This window comes from Pteronotus mesoamericanus, unplaced genomic scaffold (genome assembly GCF_021234165.1).
Source record: "Pteronotus mesoamericanus isolate MK-2021 breed Mesoamerican mustached bat unplaced genomic scaffold, CSHL_Meso_final contig_40, whole genome shotgun sequence".
In the NCBI taxonomy this organism is placed as follows: Eukaryota; Metazoa; Chordata; class Mammalia; order Chiroptera; family Mormoopidae; genus Pteronotus; species Pteronotus mesoamericanus.
The window spans coordinates 14,530,934-14,554,364 of NW_026555150.1; the positions used below are offsets into that span (position 1 = coordinate 14,530,934).

The 23,431-nt window shown below is 35.9% G+C and overlaps 1 protein-coding gene across 1 annotated transcript in view; it reads left to right on the forward strand.

Annotated features, from left to right (window-relative positions):
• The first annotated feature begins 1,005 nt into the window (after positions 1-1,005).
• The window catches only part of PHF6 (PHD finger protein 6), a 49,175-nt gene continuing 26,749 nt past the window's right edge, over positions 1,006-23,431 (forward strand). Inside the window, exons 1-5 of the mRNA XM_054577035.1 lie at positions 1,006-1,153; positions 5,041-5,226; positions 5,462-5,563; positions 19,410-19,543; positions 19,792-19,835. Coding sequence (XP_054433010.1) covers positions 5,089-5,226; positions 5,462-5,563; positions 19,410-19,543; positions 19,792-19,835 — 418 coding nt within the window. The 5' untranslated portion in view covers positions 1,006-1,153; positions 5,041-5,088. The remainder of the gene's footprint in view (positions 1,154-5,040; positions 5,227-5,461; positions 5,564-19,409; positions 19,544-19,791; positions 19,836-23,431) is intronic.

Here is a 23,431-nt window from a genome sequence, read left to right on the forward strand (position 1 = left end):
TGTTTATTATGGTCCCCCCGCCTCTCCTATACCACAGCTTGCACTCTCTGAACCGAGTAGAAAATAATAAAAGCTGACCCTTACATAGGGCATACTCTGTGCCCAAGTATTATTCTAGGCGATTTACATACATTAACTCATTTCTCTTAACCTTAGGAGATTTGGATGCGTTGAAACTGAGTGGGGGAGAGAGGTAATGCACCGTGCTCAAGGTCATAGAGCTAGAAGTCGGGAGCTGGGATTCAAATCCAAGCATTCTCGCTTCATATCATTTAGGTGCCTGGTTTACCTGTGTGAGTTATGAAGAAAATCACTTATCTTTTCTGATTATGATAATGTTGGCATTTACAGACGGCTTGTTATATGCCAGGGAAGCCAATACACACTTGCATCATCTCATTTCTCCTGCAAAACAAACCCGTTAGTTACTATTTTTATCCCCATTTTAAAGACAAAAAAATTAAGGTACAGATATTAAAATGATTCACCTAAGGATTGAAATTCAGGCAGACTGACTCTACTACGAGCTTCTCAGTCTTTCCCGGCAGTAAAATGAGAGGACGGAGGACCTCAAAGGGATGCCACGAGAGTACAATGAAATAATGGATGTGAAAAGGCCTCAGTGAACAAGTGCAAGGGATAAGGCCTACCCATATAAATCACTGTTGAAAATTGGTTACCCAGCGCCCCTATACAACGGTTTCTAGTCCCAACCCTGCCTTCTTCTCAGCCCAACCCACAGCTATAGCTTCGAATCTTTCTGTGTCTCATCCGATCCTGCCCGCAAACACTTGGCTGAGCGACGGACCGGAGAATAGAAGGTACACGCGCGAGCAGGAGGCGGGGCCCGTCGCCCCGATCCAAAGTGGGGGCGGCATTTGCACAGGCGCCCTGGCTCCCCAGCTTCAGCTGTCCCTTCTCTGCAGCCAATCAGGACCTGCGGCGCATTCGGGCGTATTAACGCCCTGTGAGTCGTTGCGTGAGAGGGGGGGGCGACGTAAGGGCGCTCAGCGAGCCCGTCTCCTCGAATGAAAGGAAACAACCTCCGGCGACAGAGCCCCGCTTTCAGGCGCTGCTGGAGAACCGAGACCGACTTCTTTCTCTTTCGCCTCATTGGCGCTTCTCTCCTGCCGTTTGTCTCCGGGCCCCGCTGGTGAGTCCCCACAGTACCCTGGGGCCCCCCCATTCTCTGTCTGGCGGGAGAAGACAAGGAGGATGGCGGTGGCCAGGCCGCCGCCCCTGCCCGTTGTTAAGGGGGACTCTTGGTGGTCTCGCTTTATTGTCGGGGACCCCAGAAGCGCCGCTCATTGAAGGCGCTTGGATAAGAGACTGCTGAGAAAAGTGCTTTAGAGAAGCTAAGGGAGAGGTTAGGCTTAAGCCTAGACTTCAGGGGAGGGGGCGCAACATTTAGGGAGGAAAAATTACTGGGAATTTTTAGTCTTTGCCATTGCTTAGTACATATTTGGGAAGGAAGGAGACTCCCAGTTTGGAAAGAGTAAGAGGAAGAATTGTTAGGATGGCAAGAGGGTTAGCCTTATGGAAATAGGAAAAGCTCCGGGGTCGGGGGACGTAGGGGTGAAACAGATATGAAACGAAGACTTAACGGGCGAACTCATCGGCGAGGAGGGTTAAAAAAAGTGGTACGATGATATTTTTCTGGATTCCGGAGGATTGGAAAAGGACAATTACGGGACCCTGACTTTACAACCGAAAGGAACCTGCTAAAGTGCTATAGAGGAAAATAGTTTTGCGAGTTTATCTAGCGCTAGATTAGAGGGAGATCTTGAGAGTCTAGTGTGTATTGAATAAATAACGGAGAGGATCCGGTACGCTATGTGTACTATCCTTTATTATATGGACGAAGAGCACGGCATTCTTTTGAAATTTGTTCGTTTCGATATTCTGCGTGGAAGTTGAAAAATCCTTTAGTAATTGAAAAACCCTTTTCGTCGGCTTACGGACTTAATATCAGGTCTTATTCATATAGATCAAATTCTTTCTCTACCCTTGGGTTTGAAACAACTGGAAAATTCCTTCAGTTTCCTTTTGAATAACCGCAAAAAGCAGTGCGAAGCATGTAATATCGTGCAACCAAATTCAGGTGCCCTTCCGGTTCATCTCTTATTCGTTTATTTGTCTCCACTGTAACTTTCCTGACATAAATACTGCTTCTTTGGGGATCACATATATTTTGATCTGTATATTTCAACTTGCTTGCGTGTGGAATTGTTTGATCTTCCGGAACTGCAGTTTTTGTTTTGTTTTGTTTTTCTGTGAAAATGGTCTTTCAGATACCAGGCATTGAATGAGCTCTCGAGTTGGCTCTTGAATGCTCTCCTTGATATTTCAGGTTATTTCTACCTTGGTGCCTTACAGCATCTTGGAAAATCAGAAACGCATGAATTGATTCAACTTAACTAATCGGGCTTTTATATTTTTCAGGCATTTAAATTGTTTTTCACCACTGTTATCTTTACATCTTTATTTCTGCTTTGTAACATTATCTATAATGCTATGTTTCTTTTATGCAAAAGGTTTCATTATTGTGTGAAATCATCAAACTTTGATCTTTGCATGCCCTTAAAAACCTTTTAGACTAAAATTAAAATGCCATATAGCTGCGTGGATTATTATGAACCCCTTAATGCTGGTCCTGGAATGCTCTTATTCTCCTTAAGTAGAAACCACAAATGTGACAGCTTTAGATAAAATCTGTATTTTTATGATAAAGACAGTTTTGCTAGGACTCATTGTTTCCATGATGTTCTCCACTTCATGTTTTACAAGGAGGCTGTAAAAAAAATTAGCAAGATGTGCACAGATGCATTATTTGAATTTTAGTGGAAAAATCCATTTAGTCATTGCACATTGGGGAAAGTTTTTAATTGGTTTTGTGCACTTTTGTGTGTTTCTGTTCACTTTACAAATTATATTTAAACAGATTGCAGAAAATACACTAAAATATCTTTGAATGCAAAATAAAGTGTACCTTTTTTCTCTTTTAGATTTTGGGGTCTTTGATAGCTAAAAAAGCAGGTTCTCAAAATTAGGATGAGCAATTTTTCTGTTTATAAATTGAAAGAGGCAGAATTCAATATGGATAAAATTTTGGGGGTACCATTTTCAGAATTAATTTGACTTTCTACTTTAGGGATTTTCTTTATTTTACGCTGATTTCATACCCTATGCTAGCTAGCATTGTATAGCAATTACATATTAAAGATGTCTGTACAGATGAGATGCATAATGTGCCATCCTTTCAACTGGATAAGGATGACCGGGAGAAATGCTGAATATAGTACAGTTGTTTCATAATGCCTGCTATTGCATAGGAATAAAGAAAGCAAATTTAGAACACAAATAACAAATTGTGGTGCTATTTATGAATTTCGGTGTTTTGCGTAGTTAATTCTAAAGGTTTTGGCAGCTATATCCTTGATAAAGCAACTGAACACATATTTGCCTGAGCAAATGCAAACACACTTCCCCTTTTGTTTCTTTTGTTTCTCTGTTATATCCTTTTTTTTTTCTTTAATCCTAAAAGTATTTGCTGCCTGTTTTCAATCAGTGTCAGGATTTATAGCCAGTGCTATGAATAAAGTACCATCTGATGCTATTTGGAAGACTGAGGTATTTAAAATTGTAGATAGCATTAAAAGTTTGTTAAAGCCATCAACACACAGACTGGTCAGGGCCTTTGAAGTTTTGTTTAAAAGAAAAATCTAGATATAAATTGATAAGAACTGTTTCTTTGTGGCTGCACTTTAAATTTTGATTAAGTATCTGCATTTTTACATTGTCAAGGTCTGAATGGTTTGTAGGTACCACGTTGCTGGCATCCAGTTGCTACTGTTCTTGGTGAACAAGTGCATCTATCTCAGAAAGCTACAATGTAGTGTTAGTGAGTCTATTTTTTTTAACATAGTATTATGAAAATGTTATATAGAAAAAATTTAAAAAATGGTAACTTTTAAGACAAAAATTTGAGATTTTATTCATTGTGATTTATTTCGTGGCAGCCTGGGTCCTGAACTGCTTAGTTCTGTTGATTTGGGAAAACTACACAAATCAAATAACTGATTTTATATTTGTTTAGATACTTCTGAAGAAACCACGTTGACCTTGATCATCTAAATCTGAAAGCTTCCATGTTAGAGCTTTTCTTCCCTTTTTTGTTTGCTATCATACCTAAAATTATAGTGTGACTGAATTTAAGACTCATTCAGAAATATTTTCCTACCTTTATACAATATTACTAATTTAAGTATGAAAGTTACTGTATTTAGAACGCTACCATTAGTTTGTAACTTCAATTTAATAAGCAGACTTTTGGAGAAAATCTGAATCACAGAATACAATTGTTCTTATAAATAATTGGTTCCTAAAGTTTATGTTTTTGAATAGACTGTTATAAGCCTAATTCTTTCTTTACTTGAAAACAGAACACAGTCGCAAAAATTAATTTATTAAACACACTTATGTGATTTTTAACTTGAAAATAATTAAAGTTTACAAATAAGTGTATCGAAGTCATAGTTTAGTAAATTTCTCATTTTTTTGGTTTATCAAATGTAAACTTTAAGAAGTCGTGCAATTATACAATTCTCTTCATTCTGGGTATTGTGTAGTTCTTTTATTAGTTTTTGCTCTTCCCTTAGATAAGTAATTCTTTGTTACCCTGAAGAGGCACCTAGCTAAACCTGAAAAATGTTTCGCATTAATTATGTCAGCAGATGATGAATTTAATATTACACATTGTGTATTTTTTACTTACTCATGCAGAAATAGTTTTAATTATTTCATATATTCCCTAATTTGGGAGCAGTTTGATTTTTCTCAGTTACTTCATTAAGTTATACATAAATACATGTTTTTAAATTATGGAGGCATCTTAAGTTTTAATATTGATTTGTCTACACTAAAAAGCCATTTTCGTATGCATATATTAAAACTTAACTCAGATATTAAACATCTTATATGACTGTGTAAACTGATTTTAAATGAAATTAACCATTTTGTTGCCTTTTTTATTCTCTGTAGCATTTCTTGAGGCTTATAAAGTGGTATTCTAAAGCTAATTTAAAAATCATGTCAAGCTCAGTTGAACAGAAAAAAGGTCCTACAAGACAGCGCAAATGTGGCTTTTGTAAGTCAAATAGAGACAAGGAATGTGGACAGTTACTAATATCTGAAAACCAGAAGGTGGCAGCACACCATAAGTGCATGGTAAGTATACCAGCAGCGACTGAGAGACCTGAAACCATGAGAATCTTAATGAATAGTCCTGATACCTAAAAAAAAAACAAGGAAAAAATCAGTTAAATTTTTGAGAAATAATTTTTCACCAATACTATGCCATCTTTACAAGAATATTTTCCTTTAAATTTAACCTCTTATTCACTGTTTCACTGTAATTTTTTTTTATGTATGAACTTTAATTTTTTTTAAATGTAATTTATAGCTCTTTTCATCTGCTTTGGTATCATCACACTCTGATAATGAAAGTCTTGGCGGATTTTCTATTGAAGATGTCCAAAAGGAAATTAAAAGAGGCACAAAGCTGGTAAGTTGGTATTTCTGCCTCTTGAGAATAGCATTTATTTTAAGCTCATTAGGGAAGAAATTGCTTGTTTTAGAGTATATTACCTTATTAACTGAATATAATTTTAAATTGCAGTCTTTTTTTTTCCACCCCAAACCAGCAAATTTGAAGGCTGTGTTTAATTTACCAATCAACAACAACAACAAAAGAAGAGTAAACACTTGAAACTATATAATGTTATTAACCAGTGTCACCCCAAGAAATTTAATTTAAAACACCAGTTGCAAAAAAGGAGTGAATCAGCCCTGGCTGGGTAGCTCAATTGGTTAGAGCATCATCCCTATATGCCAAGGTTGTGGGTTCAATCCCCAGTCAGGGCACATGCAGTGAATGCATAAATAAGTGGAACAACAAATCTCTCTGTCTCTGGCCCTCTCAAATTAATAAATAAATATTTAAAACGAGTGATTCAACATTTATACTAATTCAAACCTTGTTCTTTCCACAAAGAATTAAAATCTTCTTGGAGGCTGTCTTGACTTAGAAAATAAGCGGTTTGCTTAATTTGAATATTAAATATCATGTGTTAAAGTCTTCATTTAAGTATATTTTCACAATCAAAGTAATTGTCATTACAAATGATGACAGTACCTTTTCAACAGGAAATGTTAGCAGTTGCTGAACAAGTATTGTACTGTGGTTCAGGTATATAGCACAGCATATATGACTTTGGATAACTTTTAGGTTAGCTTTACAGTTTTTCTGAAGCTATGCTCGAGTAATGTTCCTATAGCTGTCGTTACTACCAGAAACCAGATTGACAAGAGACTGTATTATTGCTCTATTAAAAAAGTAGTGTCATCTCAGTTGATATTTATAATACATTATGGTTTACATTGAAACAGTTTTTTTCATTTGGTTATTTTTCTCCTTTGAGTTCCTTATTGAAATTACATCGATAAATGTACCTCTAGTAGCTTCACTATGAACTGTTTTGTTATTTTAAAGATGGGTTTGACAGAACATACATCTGTGTTCTTAGGCACCGAGTAGTCTCATTTTACAAAGAATCGGATGGGAAGAGGGGGCTATCATTCTGATGATCAGGAATAACTTATTTTGAAAAGTAGTCTTCTAGTATTAGAAGAAAACAGTATGAAGAAACTCAAAGATAACATCTGAGATTTGCTTTAAGATAAATAGTCTCAAACCCTAGAATCAGTGTTGGCACAAATGGGAATTTAGAAGTCAGACTGTTTTTGCTGTAATGAAACCTTAACTGAAAATGTTTATCTTCCCCACCCCCAAAACTCTAGATAGCAATGGAACGCTCCATTTTTTAATGTGATTTTTATTTGTTTAAATGTGGCTTTAGATTTCATGTTACTGTGGCTTGCTGACTTGAGAACCAGAACAGCATGTTTTTATTTCCTCATCCTTAAAAACAAATTCAGATATAAAGAAAGAATGGTATTTACTTGAAAGAGGTTGTACTGTAAGCCTTATCACCCCATTATTTTTTCCTTGGCACCATGAATATGCCTAGAAAATGCTTCTACATCCTGACTTGTTAGAATTTTTGTCATTTGACATGCTACTCTAGTCAGAACAGGAGCAGTTTTGGTCCCTAATGTTACAATATTATTAATAAATGCAGTGCCTCTTTTTGCATGAAGCAGCAAACTATAGTAACTGACTTGGGTTTGAGTCCCAACTTTGTCACTAATGTGGTGACCCTGGGCAAGTTATTTACGTCTCTACACCATGTTTTCATCACCTGCCAAAAGGAGATAACGGCAGTACTTGCCTCTCAGGGATATTGTGAAACTTTAAAGAAAGACTATACAGGACTGAGCGGTGTGCCTGGCATGTAGTTAGGACTTGATAGATGGTAGCCACCATTGTAGGTATGACTTGTAAATAATAATAAGATCCTGCTAATATTAGTGTAGGCTAATGAAAATCATGCTGGGCTAGGATGTTATGGAGCCTGTTTTTTAAAATAACTCTACCACTGACACATTATGTGACGTTAGACAAACAATTAACTTTTGTCTTTTTGCCAGTGGTAGATAATGCTGTATCATCGCTTACTAAATAGTGGCACTGTGTGACTAAAAAGTGCTATAAAATATACAGAAAGTTACCTCAGGAAAGGTGTTTCGAAGTCATGTTGAAGCTGTGGGCATCTGGTATTGAAGAACGGTGGCAGAAGGAGAGAACTTTTGAGCCTGGGTATATAATTTTGCTCCTTTTCCTTCTCCCAAAATGTCAGAATTTAAATAACTTACATAACAGATAGGACTAGAGTAGCATATGTATGTTTAGCATTGAAATAATTTTGAGGTCTCCTTTTAGCCTTTAGTTTTGCTCCTTCTATTATATCATTTTTATATGAAGTACTGTTGAGTAACCAAAATATCAGATTTTGGTTTTCTTTTTAACTTTTCCCCATGTAAATTTGTCTAAATAAGAAAAGGGCCATAAATCAGATAGGAAGGGAGAGAAAAGTGAAGAACTTCATGTAGGTAGGTAAACTTCATATAAACTAGATAATCAGTTTCCCTAATTGAATTTTTAAAGCATTTTATCCTGTGAACCTGTTTGCCCTAGCTCATGTTTATCTACATTTCTAGGTGAAAAGCAGATCCTGAATACCCATTGAAAATATAATTGAAAACAGGAGTGCTAGTCCCTGCGTGCCTTCAAGATAGGTTCTAGTCTGCCTAGTGTTAGCTCCAGAGATTCTCACTTACCCCAAAGAAAAGCATAGAGAGAAGAGTCTGGGGCTTGAGGTGGAAACTTATAGGTGGCCAGATGTATCAGTCTTGAGAGGATAGGAGGTTGCAGTACAGTGGGAGTGGGGAGGTATAGGTATGTGGTTTCTTCGTTCTTGCTGCCATAGGCAATTTTCCAAGGCTTTCATGTCAGCCACAAGGATAGGAGGAGGAAAAGCCATTTCAGATGAACCTCTTCATCTCTTCTATATCACCTTTACCCATATTTTGCTGTGCATAATGCACTCCGGGGTATAATACGCACCCATGTTTTTTGTGCGCATTATATACTGGGTTATTATGCCCATGGTATGTAATCATTATACATGACCAAATACGGTATATAGCACCAAGGTGGACCAGGAAAAATTTGTTGGAGTACTAAGGTTTTTGTAATTGAGACTCTGTTTTTTCAGTTAAGACAGATATATATATATATAGATATCTATCTATCTATCTATCTATCTATCTATATATATATATATTTCCAGAATGGTTTCCAGTTCCTGTTGAAGCCATATGGAGACACCACATCTGTACCAACTACTCTTATTCTCCAACCATCTAGCCAAGAAATGCAAATTTCCAAGTAAAATTATGAGTTATTGCTATTGTAATTTTGTTTAAGGAGACACTTGAAAGGAGTATATTTGAAGAACATACTCTTGCTGGATGAAGATCATGATGAGATCATGAAGAGTATCTACATCGGGTAGTTACTATTCTAATTGATACCTGTGTCAGATATATCACAGACTCCAAGAAAAGAAGGAGTTCAAAAGGCCATTTTGTTCACATTCCTTACTCTTAGACAAGACTACATACAAGCCATCCAACATAAGATTTTTGTCTGTCCTATTCGTAAATATATCAAGAAATTGTGATTCTACCCCAAGCAATCTGAAACAGGACCCATATTATGTAATGTAAGTCAGAGTCAAGAAATTCATCTTTCTGTATAATTCAAGTATCTTGCTTAATTTAAAGCCATTTATTCTAGGTCTGTCATTCTCCATTCAAGGAAGTGTTTGGTTTTTTCTTATTGAAAAATTCTTAATGTATCTCATGACTATCCTCAGGTCACTACTAAACTTTCCCCTTTCAAACTAAATTTTACTCACATGTATTAAGAAATCCTGTGAAAATTTCTCCTGCTTTTTTGAATAGTAGAAATAGCTAACATTTATTGAACACTTAATATGTGTTAGGAACTGGAATAGTACTTTAAATACATGATCCTATTTAATCTCAAGGTATTCATTCTCAATTTACAGATGAGGAAACTGAGGTTCAGAGAAGTTAAGTAAACTGACTGTGGTCACATAGCTAGTAAATGGCAGAGCTGACATTTGAATCCAGAGCCAGTTAACTGCAGAGTCAGAGTTCTTAATTATTAGGTTATAGTAGACTGCCATTTAGGCTACCTAGCCAAAAATCACATTTAAACATGTCATGATTAGAGCTTAGTAGTTTTCTAATAAAGGTGGACATAGTACCTCATTTAAGACATAATCAGACTCCTATTACTATGTTCTGTTACTAGCATTAACTTGCTTTTTGAGGGCAAAAATCCTGTATACATACTAAATAAGAATACTATGATTCTCTTGTTACCCTCAACATATTTTTTGTAGTCTCTAAAACTAAAAAGACCAATTACATACATAGTCTTTACTGTTATTTACTCTGTAACAATGGGGTGCTTGGTGCCCCAGAGAAAAAGGATGTCTGATTTTTACAGTTGATGTTGTAGATATTGGGCATGCCATGAATCTGCATATATGACAATTTATAGTATACACACACTTTTTTAATTCTTCTGTGGGTGAAGAGTCTTGCCTATTTAGGTAACTAAGACTGCTTCCTGGAGATGGCAAGGTTAAAAAAAAGGAATTGAGTACAGGAAACAGATTAACTTTACTAGAATGGGTCACTGAGAGACTGGCAGTAGTGGATTAGAATTTAGTAATGTAGGGTGATTGCAAGGTCTTCAAACATTAGACAGGAATTTCAGCTTGAATAGGAGGGGATGGGGAAAGGCAATGCATGATTTTCCAGGAGATACATGATATACTGTAGTCACTGTGGAGAATGAAATGTAATGGCAGCATATTTGTCTGGTATACATAGTAGTCCTGCAGGCATCTTAAACTCAACTTGTCTAAACCAATACTCATTATTTCCCCGCCCTGAAACCTGATTCTCTTTCTGAATACTTTACCTTAAACACTTTCTACTTCCACATCAGTCATTTCATTATATATCTGCGATGTCACTTTTTGTTTTTTAATAGTATCCTATACCCATTCTTCCTCTTCCCATCCTTCCGACATGCTGCTGGTAATTATTTGATCTCTGCTTTTAAAACCTAATGTCACTCTCTGACTCAAAACCTTTACTAATTCCTTACTGCATACAAAATACTATCCAACAATATCCAGAGGCTTCAGCTTGCTTTCAGAAGTCATACCTTTTTTAAAAAAGATCTTACTTAATTTTTAGAGAGAGGAAGGGAGGGAGAAAGAGGGGGGAGAAACATCAGTGTGTAGTTGCCTCTCGTGTGCCCCCTACTGGGGGCCTGGCCTGCAATGCAGGCATGTGACCTGACTGGGAATCAACCAACAACCTTTTAGTTCACAGGCTGACACTCAATCCACTGAGCCACACCAGCCAGGGCATCTTTTTTTAAAAAAAAATAGGGGGAGGAGAGAGAAAGAGAGGGAGAGAAATATCAATTGATTGTCTCTCGTATATGCCCTGACTAGGGACCAAACCTGCAACCCAGGCATTTGCCCTGACTGGGAATCGAACTGGGAATTTTACTTCGTGGGGTGATGCCCAACCAACTGAGCCACAATGGTTAGGGCTCAGAAGTCATATCTTAACCCACCTTTTCCATTCCTTATCTCACTCCTTTCAGCTTCCCAGTCATCCTCTGCTTGTATCTACTGCTGCATATGTACTGATTTTACTCATCTGCTAGCTACCTTTCAGTTTTATCTGTTCTTGAGTCCTACCCAGCCTTCACCTCTGTCATAGAATTTAACACATTATGAATAGTATTTATTACATGTGTGCAAGCCTTTCTTCCCCACTCTATTGTGAACTCTGGAGGAAGATGTATTGTTTGCTTAGCATAGGAGTAAGTGGGGATAATGCATGGAAAACATTTAGCATAGTGCTTGATGTCTAATTCAGTAGTGTTCTAATAAATAAGTGGGCACTCATTAATTCCTGGTTGAATTTGAAAGAGAAGAGCTTCAATTGGATAATGGTAGGAAGCCTTAATGAGCTAGGTGTAAATTGACCAGGGAAGTAGTGGGATAGCCTAAAATTCCTGTTTTGGTCAATCAGTGTTTTAGTGTTGTTTGCAACTCTAGCAGTTTGAAAAGGACAGGGAGAAATCTAGAGGGGAAAATCAGGTGGATCATTTGTTCAGGATGTTTGTATGCCTCAAACAGGAGGGTTTTTGTTTCTTCAGCTTTTACTCACCCAGTCTGATGTTATTTTTGTGTTTACATAGGCATTATATGTATTTGTTAAGGCCTCCATCTAGAGTCTGGAATTCATCTACCTGCCCATTTATCAGATACTTAATTGACTGTCTACTTTGTACCAAGCACAAATGGAAATACTTTGGGTGCAACCATGAATAAATATAGTTTAGCTTTAGAAGTATCTAAAGAATGCCACAGGAGAGCTGGGAAAGAGGGCCATAATTAATTAATTCTACCCGAGATGGCAGAAGGCTTCGTAGAAAGTGACATTTGAAATGTGTTCCACTGGGAAAGTGATGCTGTAGAAGTCAAAGGGGGAAGAGTTTCAAGGAGGAGGAAGTGGTTAAAGTATTAAGTAAGTATTAAATGCCAGCGCTATTTAAAGTAGAGTGTGTGGCTCATTTAGCATTCAGTAAGGACAAAGTGGAGCACCCACAGTGTGCAGAATGCTGGCACTGCTAACTGCATACAAAGGAGCAGAAAATGTCAGGTGACTAGTAGTGCTACTAATCAAGCAGTGGTACCTAACCAACTAGGGTGTCAGAGATGGGGGATAGGAGATTACACACAGGTATCTTTTGAAAAAGATCCCCAAGTGATTTTTAATGAACACTCCTGGTCATGGACCACTGCCTTGGGACAGGGGTTGGCAAACTTTGTGTAAAGGACCAGATAAATATTTAAGGTTTTGCCAGCCATGTGGTCTCGGTCAGAGCCATAGACACACACACAAAAAAAGAGCAGGGCTGTGTTCCAGTAGACTTTATTTACAAAAAACAAGTGGTAGGTCGGATTGGGCTTTCAGGACTCTGCCTTAGGGGATTCTGGGGTGGGGGGAGACGGGTAAATTTTCTTCCAGAAGATGGCTATATTGTCACCTGTGTGACTAAGTGTATGTGAATCATGAATGTGTTCAGAAACGTGAATTTTTTTAAAACTCTGATTATGACATCCGGGTTAATTTTAAATGTGTGCAGATATTTTACATCATTTATATTAAAATGAACTTTGCTTTACTTTGAAGGTGATAAAGGAGAATGGCTGTAAGGCCTAAAACAAACTTCAAGCCTAATGATGGAGAAAATCAGGACTTTCTTACTGAATCAGTTAATTTTTGAAAACATTCAAATATTTTTTTCTTTGCCTTCATTTAATACTTCTTCGCAATTGGGAATATTGTCTATGTATTTCATTATATAATTACTTCTCATTTATTTGTGCTAAGGGGGGGGAACTTAAATCAATAATAAAACATAATCCATGTCTGGTTTTGAGGGGTGTCTCAGTACTTACTCAAGCATGGATGTGTGTTTGGTGTTCTTTGCAGATTAAATATAGCAACATAGTGCTTGATGTCATAGTTGAGAGTACCCTCAGCCTGAAAGACCTACACCTGAGAAGAGCCTAGACCTAATGCTCTGAGCTTAGGAAAAGTCTGTCCAAACCTTTCAGATGAAAAAAGAAACTTCAAAAGCTGCAATAAGAAAATGTATGCTCCTTGTCAATGATGATTCATAAATTTGGATGGAGTTGGAATATGTGGTATTCAGAGCAAGGTCAGGAGACTAGGTTAAGTAAGAACTTGATAGGCAAAGTTCATTACTCTCCAATTTTCAAAAGACTTCTGAAGTGATTTATTCAGTAGCTGCTTAGATTTAGCCTGTTACTGTAGTAAAAATGTAATTTTTAGTGGCCCTGTTTTTTTAGAAGCACTTGAAATTTAAGGTCCTAAACTATCAGGTTTGTCACTTTTCAATGGCTTTGACAGTTTTCAGATTTTATTTTTGCTTTCTAGCTTCCCATTTAGACTTAGTTATTATATTTTATAGACTTCATGTGTGTGTGTGTGTATGTATGTATGTATGGGTGTGTGTGTATATTTATGCTATAATGATAAACCAGAAATGATTATAAGATCATGTTCCACTCTCTTGTGTACTTTTAGGAATTTTTTAGAACAAATAAATGGGACAGCTGTCAGTTAACCAGATAATTCATAGCTCACTCTGTTTTCTGTGTTGGATTTGTGAGTTATTACTATAAATAAAACAAGGAACCTTGAGTTAAGAGCATTTTTTAGGCAGCTCTAAAAACTTGCCCTGACTTCACTTTCGTGCTTTTATTAAAAACAAACACCAGTGTAAGGGTAACTGCTCTCGCTTTCTGTCTCATCTGTGAAAGTATCCTAGGCACCCTGTTCCCAGCTCCAAGTACTTCTGGTATTTTTTTTCTCTGCCTCCCGACTCCAGAACATTCTGTGGACATTTGTAGCCATTTTCTTGGAACAGGTATCTTGATAGTAGTAACTGCCTGACTGTGAGACTTTATACACTGTGGTCAGTTACTGGTGTGTATAGTAAATACACAACAATTAAGCTGGGCAAAGCTAAGTCTTAGAAAGCCCTCTCTCCCTTGGCTCTATCTAGCCATCAGACTTCAGCTGTTCCCAAAGAGCCTTCTCTTTTTCCCTATCCTAGAAGCTGTCAATCTCATTTTAGTTTTCCTTTATATGTGCAGTCTTAGTTGATTTTTCCTTTGAGGTTCCCTCATAGCTACTGAGAAAGCAGTATTTTTTTCCTTTTATTCCTTAAGACTTCTTACTTTTACAAACTTAATCTGTCCTGGCCTAGTTCAGTTGACTGAGGAGCAGGTATGTCCCAGCCTCTGGGCTCCTGTGGGACTTAAGCTAAGTCATGGTCCTTTCAGTTTCTGTCGTCTCCTCTCATGCGTGACTTAGTTCCTCTTTCATCTGTGGGTCAGCTCCTTGAGACTCTGTTTATGTGTCACAACTTAACTTTGTATAGCTTTACAGAAAACAGAACGGTGGTTACCAGGGATGGGGAGGTGGGGGAGCATAGGAGATGTCAGTCAAGGACTACAAAGTTGCAGTTATGTAGGATGAATAAGTGTAGAGGTCTGATGTAGAGAATGACGACTATAGTTAATAATACTATCTTATGCCCTGGCTGGTGTGGCTCAGTGGATTGAGTGCCAGCCTGTGATCTAAAGGTTGCTGATTCGATTAACAGTCAGGGCACATGCCTGTGTTGCAGGCCAGGTCCCCAGTATGAGGTGTGTGAGAGGCAGCCACACATTGATGTTTCTCTCCCTCTCTTTCTTCCTCCCTCCCTGTCTCTGAAAATAAATAAAATCTTTTTTTAAAAAACAAAAATAAATAAATAAAAATAACACTATATTATATACTGGAAATTCGCTGATAGTAGGTTTCTGGTTCTCTGAACACATGCACCAAAAAATGGTAACTACATAAACAAATGGATATATTAATTAGCTTGATTGTAATAATCATTTCACTAGGTATATGTATATTAAAACATGTTATACACCTTAAATATATATAATTTTATTTAAAAATTAAAGGTAGTATAGCTTCTAACCATACTTATAAAGATAACATGCAACTGTCTGAAATAGGGTGGGGCCTATTCCTCTATCTCCATTTTGAAAGAGTTAATTGATTTTTGAGGTTTACTAGGTATACTAAATAGCAAACTAAAGAGAAAAATTATCAACAAATAAAATTTTACCTCTATTTAAGTCAAGAACTTGATATCAGGATACAAGCAGGGTAAGCTAAGAATTGACGTACCTGTATTGGGGACAGGAAATTAGTCCTCCACAGAATATTCAGTATGTGGAGGAGACCTTTTCTCAGGGTGGAAAGGGTCCACCATTGTTCTTGAAAAACATTTCCTGTAAGGTTAACTTGCATTTTCCCACATTTGAGAGAGCCATAGGTAAAGTGCAAGCATGACGTTAAATGGCAACTGTCTGTAATTCTGAGCGCACGGTAGGGACTGTGACAATTAGAGGGCAAATGTTCTGTGTAAAGAGGAACATGGGATAAGGTAACTCAGGTCCTACCGACTGCTGCCGTGCTGTGGTGTGGATCCCATCTTCCTATTATTCTACTCTTTTCAAGAGAAGTCCTTTGTTTCATTTTCTTTTTTTTAATTAGAAAATTTACTTATTGATTTCAGACAGACAGAGAAACACCGATCTGCTGTTCCACCCATTTATGCACTTATTGGTTGATTCTTGTACACACCGAGTGGGGATCAAACTCGCAACCTTGGTGTATGGGGACAATGCTCTGACCAACTAAGCTACCCAGCCAGGGTCTCTTTGCTTTATTTTCCATAGGATTCCACCTATCTGGTCTCCAAAATTCTTTAATTTTTCTTCTTATCTCTTCCTTATTCTTGACCTTGTTTATTAACAGAGCTAATCTTTTCCCCCCAAATATTCTTACCTCTACTCATTTTGTGCCCCTTCAACTTGTATTTTCTTCCCTAATTCACCTTTCCAAATCCTGGATCAGACTTTTTAAATATTTGTAGACATAAGTGAAGATAATAATGCTAAATATTCATGTATTAGAAACATGAATGAGAAAAATATGCCTTAAGATATTAAAATCTTCAATAATAGGAAGCTTAAAGTCAACTATTTTGTAAGGCACAGTGCTATTCATCCACAAGAAACTTAGTCTAGAAGTAATTGGTGGATGGAACCTCTATGTTTAATCAGCCATACATGGGAATAAAATGGTAAGAGCCAAAACGAATACTCTATCTATCTTAAGTCCTATGGGAGTTTGGGGAAAAAATTATTTCAGGGGTTGGAATATAGCATAGTGGACTTAAAGATAAACACCTATGTTCTTGTTTTGTATTCAGGGGTACACAAGCATATTTAAATTTTTATTTTGGTTTTATTATGGATAATTTTTGCTATTTTGTTAGCACCATGCCAGAATTTCATATACAAGAAAGTATTTCTGCTTGTATATGAATGTTGCATAAAACAGATCCTGTAAATTCTACTTGAGAAAAATTCCTGCTCCTAACCTTGAAAAGAATTTTCACTCTCTGAAAACATTTTTATTGCTATGTCTCCTTTTCTTTCTTGAGAGAAATTGACAAAAGTGAGAATCTTTTTCTGTATTTTTTTTTAAAGTATCTGTCCTAAAGTTGCTGCATTTAACTCGTGGTGCTTGGGCAGATTAGAATTTATAACCAGACAAAACACATTTTGATATATTTTAGACATTTGGATTCCTCCTTATTCTCAATAAACTGAAAGGGGTTATTGAAAGCATTTGCTGGTGTTAAACAATTTTTTGTATATGAAAGAAAGTATTTTGGCCCATTGTAGAAAAATCAGAACACAGGAAATTATGAAGAAAACCAACCACCACATGATAACCACTCAGCATTTTGCTCTGTTTACTTCCATCTATTTTCAAAGAATATATGTTATAATTGGGATCATAAATTCACATAGTTTTGTATCCATTTTTCATTTAACACTACACATAAACTGTTTCCCATACCATTATGTTTCTTTAAAAAGAATAGCTATGGAATATTTCAACATTTGAGTGTACTGTAATTTATTTAAACATTTTTCAGTTGTTTTCCATAGGTGGTTTTACATTTCAGGCTATTCTAAGTAATTCTGCAGTGAACATTATTGTATATAAATTGAGTCTGATTTTTTTTTAGACTAGATTTATAGAATCAAAACTACTGATCAGAGAAGATAAAGTTTTTAAGAGCTCTTTGATAATTAAGGCGAGTTACTGTGCAGGGGATGTGTACCAATTTCTAGCAGCATTTGAGAGTACCCGTCTCACTGTATGTTTGCCAGTGTTGAGGTATTTCCCCAGTACAATATTTTTAGTAGTACCTCTCCTTTCATTTTTGATTGCTAATTTAATTTAATTTTTTTTTCAAAATATACTTATGCAAACCCATTTGAGATGTAATTTCAAGATGAACTACTTGCAGTAGATTTTTTTAGTGAAGTGAGGGTAATGTTCAGTTTATTAAGTTAAAAACCAGGTTGCAAAATGGTACATAACAGGAGTACATGGAAAATACTTTCATGTAAGAATTGTAACACTGTAAGGGTGTCACTGCTTGGTGAGTATGAGAGAATTTTAAATTTTTTGTGTTCTCTTGTGTTTTCCAAAATTTCTATAAGAAGTCTATGTGTTTTGATTATAAATACAATTTATTAAAGTAATACAATAGAACCTCATAATTAAGCTGCAGTGCAAATGTTGGATATTCTCAAGAATTTATAAACCACCTTAAAGTATTTAACAGATTTTGCTGCCTGATAATTTGGCATAATATTTCTTTTTACAGTAATAGTTTAAAGTTTCTCTATTTAAGGAAGTAGAGTATTTTCACTACTAATAATGGACACTGGCCCTTGTGTTTTCTTGGAAGTACCTATATTGAGAATGTTTCTGTTTCTGATATATATCAGTATTTTTCAAATGATGGTTTGAGTAAGAGCTTGAGTGTTCGATTTGAGAAATATAAGAAACTTTATTAGAATTTATATTATCACTTTGGTACAACAAAATTGCTTAGGGGCAAACTATTCTAAAATTAGGATGGTAAATGTTGTTTATGGTAAAGTTAATAAAGAAGAATAAGAACAGTGTAAAATGAGGTATCTAGTAATCTAAAAACAAATGAGCAATTTTTAAGATTTACCTTATTGTCAGTTTATTTTGGCATGGCATTTATGGCTTGGGAGATAGCCTCACTAAAAGTGCCCCCAGAATTGTATACTGTGATATGTTCATCAAACCACTAACAATCATTGTTATGTAATTGTTGTTACTTTTTTAAAAGAATTTTTCTAAATTTAGATAATAAGCTAATTAAACAATATGAATTATTCAATACAGTCATAAGGTAAGGTATATTAAAATATGTTAAAAGAGTCTGTTCTTTTATCTATTTGTCTGAATCCGTAATGCAAGAGGTAAGTAACAAATTAAAACAGATGTGTGTATTTTCACAATCATCTTGATATCACAAAATATTTTTAGAGCTTGAGGTATTTAGAAATCTACCTAATTCATACCATGGCTGGTGGCTGGTGTGGCTCAGTGGGTTAAGTGCCGGCCTGCAAACTGCTGGCTTGTGGCCATATTCCTGGTGGGGGGCATGTGAGAGGCAACCTATTAACAATTGATGTTTCTCTCCCTGTCTTTCTCCCTCCCTCCCCTTCTCTCTGAAAAAGAAAGAAAATCTTTTTAAAAAGAGGAATCTAGTTAATTCTTTTATCCTCTTTCCTTTGCTCTCTTAAAATTGATTTTACCAGGTTTCCAAATAGTATGTGAGTTTTTCCCCAAAGAATCTCATTGATTATGTGGAAATCTGAAGGGAAAATATCCTCTGGTATGAGGTATTTTCCCCAGTTACATATTTCTGGGAAGATCTGAATTGTGAAAAGGTCTAACTAAGTTCCATACATTTCACATCCCTGATGTGCAACATTTCAACTCTTCTCTTGACCACAGTGAAACAATAGACATTAATAATATTCCATTAATTTTGTTATTGTTTAACATGGGAAAAATACCCCCAGAGGAATTATTCAAACTACTTCTTGGCAAGAACACAAGAAAAACAACATTTTTAGCTACAAAACTTTTCAATAACCAATTTGTTTTCTTTGACAGAGATTGATATGCCTGTAATCTGATAACACTCCCTTAGCAAAACCTCACACTAATAATATTATTATTTTATTGTTTTGCTGTAGATGTGTTCTTTGTGCCATTGTCCTGGAGCAACAATTGGTTGTGATGTGAAAACATGTCACAGGACGTACCACTACCACTGTGCATTGCATGATAAAGCTCAAATACGAGAGAAACCTTCACAAGGAATTTACATGTAATTATTCAGCTTTTTTTAAAGTTTGTATAACAGTCATACTTTCTTTAGGCTTTTGTAAAATTTTTTCCCGTTTCAGAACAGTTCATCATCATCATAAAGGGTATTTTTGGAAAAGAATTTAATGTTTGGAGAAATGACGTAAGAAATTTAATAATGTGGTGGTGAACTATACTGCACATCTTCTTAAGCTGGAAAACGAGTTTAGTTTGTTTACTTGATAATTTTTAATTTCTTCATTTTTATAGGGTTTATTGCCGGAAACATAAGAAAACTGCACATAACTCTGAAGGTACGTCAATCAGCCAGTTTTCAGTTTCAAAACGAAATTTGAGTAAAATATGAGTGAATTATACTATACTCATTTTTACCATTAAGATATATCTCAATATTGAATACATTTTAAAGAATTAAGAAAAGCATTAGGATAAGATAATGTTCAATAGTGAAAAAGATCGGAATTTTTAAGAAAATTTTTATCTCTTCTTTGTTTTTCTTGTAAAGAGTTAAGAATATTTTTAGGAAGAAATGATGCTAATAGATAGAGATTTCTGTGTTTATGTAAATATGGTAGTAGATTATAAAGTTAATAATTGGCCTGGTGTCTGATATAGAAATGTGAACTGGGGATACCAGTACATTTTGTGATCACCAGGCTTTCTGTTAAATTTTTATTCACATCATAGTACTTTTTAAAAAAAAATACAGACATGTTCATAAGAAGTAATCAATTTTAAAATATAAACCGAAAATTATTTTATAGTTGGTTTAATTTAAATTTATACAAAACCAGGTTAGTCACGTTTATATATAGTTAGCCAAGTTGTACTTGGTTTTTAAAAGGTATGGGAAAGTTCTCAAAGTGAATTGTGACTTGTTTTAAACCTTTTCAAACAGATGGATTTGATACTTTTACTAGCAATATAAAAAGGCTTAGATTTAATCTGAGATTGTTCTAGTCTTCCAATTAGATTAGTGATTCTTAAAGGTTTTTTTTTTTTTTTTTAGCTTCCTAGAACGTGTTCCTTAGAATTAGAATGGTTCAAGCCTATTGTTTTAGGAAGTTGTTTCTTTTATAAAGACCTAATTATCAGTGTTAGCATACTAAAACGTTTGGCCCTTTTTGACCTCTTAGATCTTGACTTTATAGTACAAAATAGTATCGTTTCCACTTTGGACTCCAGATTCATCCAAATACTTTAAAAGTGTTGGTTAAAAATACAGTATTGAGCAAAAACTTATTTTTAAGATAAATGGATTGAATAGATAATAATAACAGACTGTTTTTGAAGTGCTGAAGTGCTAAAATGCAACTAATAAACCTTCATAGTGTTTTCCTTCAGATTTTTCCTTACTTAATTCTATAATTGAATTAAAGGAATTTTTGTGAAAGGTTAAGAGTAAGCTTTCCCGCTTTCCATTACTTCAAATTTTAGCAACGTATTTACTTGATTCTCTTTAAGATTGTAATGGCCATATAGGCAAGCCAAAGAATCAGACTTATGACCTCATGAATACAAGTATATGAGCATACTGGGGCAAGGTGCTTGAGGATGGCAAGGATGATTAATTTAGACATCTCCCCTTTTAGTCTCTAAATTTCTGAAGCTGATAGTACCATCTAGTGGTAGAGAAAAGTCATTGCAGACTAGGTAAAGCAGAATAATTTTGACCACCTTTTCGCTTTGAGAAACTTACTAATGAGAAAGATCTAAATTCATATTTTTCAAGATGACTTTTCATGTAACTGGCAGGATTACTCCAATTCAAATTTGTGATACAATTGATTTGAATTTCGTGTTCCATGTATACTTTTGTAGCACATTGGCGCCTCTTGTATTATTGGTAATATATTGTAGTGTATTTACACCCATATTGTAGAACTTGAAGCATAATTTCACAATTTAAAAGTATTGCAGAGTTCATGTTTATTGACATTTAACTTTTATAAGATTCACCTACCTATAATTTATTTGTTATTGAATTTGTTTTATTTGATATTTGTCAGAAGTAAAACTTCAATTATTTCATTGTTCTAATGGAAACATATGTTCTACCTTATTGTTGTAATTTATGATGGGGGGTTATAGGATTATATTTTAGGGACTGTCTTTGTTTGAAAAGTGTATTGTGCTAGTCTTTATAGCATAGAGGAATTGATACCTGTGGTATTTTCTTTATCATTTGCCCCCTGTGGCTCAATATCTAGTTTGCTAATACTTAAAATGATAAATACTAGATAAATCAGTATGTCATGTTGGTTTGACATAACATGAACTGAGTTTTGAAACATCAAATTAGAAGATCTCTTTACTACATCCACAGTTTTAACTTTTCCAGAATGTTATATAGTTAGAATCGCACAGTATATAGCCTTTTCAGATCAGGTTCTTTCACTTAGTTGACTGTTTATCAGAGGGGGTGGTTAGCTGATGCATAAATAGTTATGGGAAAAGATCCTATATGCAAGAAGAGATTGAACGTACAGGAAGGGGGATTCATTGCACAAGCGGAACAATTGCCCTGTAATAGGAGGATATTTCCACTGTAATAGGAGATAAGGAAGAGGATAGGTGGTTCCTATCTAGTCTATTTTCTCTGTGGATGAGAATGTGGGGAGGGGTGTGAGGGTTGGAAGTTGAAGGAAAGAGGAGAAGTTTTGAAAGAATAGTTGTAAAGACTGGGAGAGGAAGTTTGCTTAGAGAAATGTCAGGTTTCTGGACTGTTGAGGGCCCAGTTGAGGTTGGTAACTATGAATTTATGAAGTAATACCTTCAGTCACATTGTGTGACTTCACTCCTGCAATTCAGGATCCTGGCTAGTTGGTTAATTCACAGTTGGGATTGTGCCAAGTGGGTTCAACAAAGAAGTAAAAGGGTAAGGAAACTTAGGATATTTGCAAGAGACAAATCCAAGATAGGGACGTGAAGGCAGAAAAATGGAAAGGAATTATAGTCTGGAAGTCCTGATAAAGTTGAAGAATAATGAGAATGAAAGTACTTGAGAAAGCAATCATGTGCAGTCCTAAAGTGTGATATAGTTATTACAGAGGTAGATTATAAAATGTGATTACTGGGATTGGGTAGTTGATGGACATTATTGGAGATCAAGGAACTAACTGGCTAGGAGTTGCTTGGGTTGTCCATGTGGACAGTCGAAGTCACTCAGGATGTCCTGGCTGGTGTGGCTCAGTGGATTGAGCACTGGCCTATGAACCAAAAGGTTGCTGATTCAGTTCCCTTTCAGGACACGTGCCTGGGTTGCGGGCCAGGTCCCAAGTTGGGAGTGTGTAAGAGGGAACCAATTGATGTTTCTCTAGCACATTGATGTTTCTCTTCCTCTCTTCCTTCTTCCCTTCTCCTCTCTCTGAAAACAAATACATTAAAAAAAATCACCGAGGGTGATGGCAGGGGTTGGGATGGGTAAAAGGGACTGAGTTTTGTGCTAAAGAAAGTCTAATTGGTGAAATAGAATGATTGGAAGTTGGTAATTGTTAGCAACAAGGGGAATAAGATAGCATAGCCTGTGCACCAGCAGAATTGGCATCATTTGGGAGTTTGTTAGAAATGCCTAATCTCAAGCTCTACCTCTGATCTACTAAATTGGAATTGCCATTTTAACAAGATCCCAAATGATTTATATTCACATTAAAGTTTGAGAATCAGCAGTTTCACTGAATGGCAAGGACCTTAACAATGCAGGGCTTTTTACAAAGGGATAGAGAACTAATGGCTCAACAGTGACGTCTAGTAGAACTTACTCAGATGATGGAAATGTTCTGTATTTGCACCTTACAATATGGTAACCGCTAGCCTCATGGGGTTATTGAGCCATTTACAATGGTGTAGTGCCTTCCTATTCTTAATAGAAACTTATACATTAAAAATG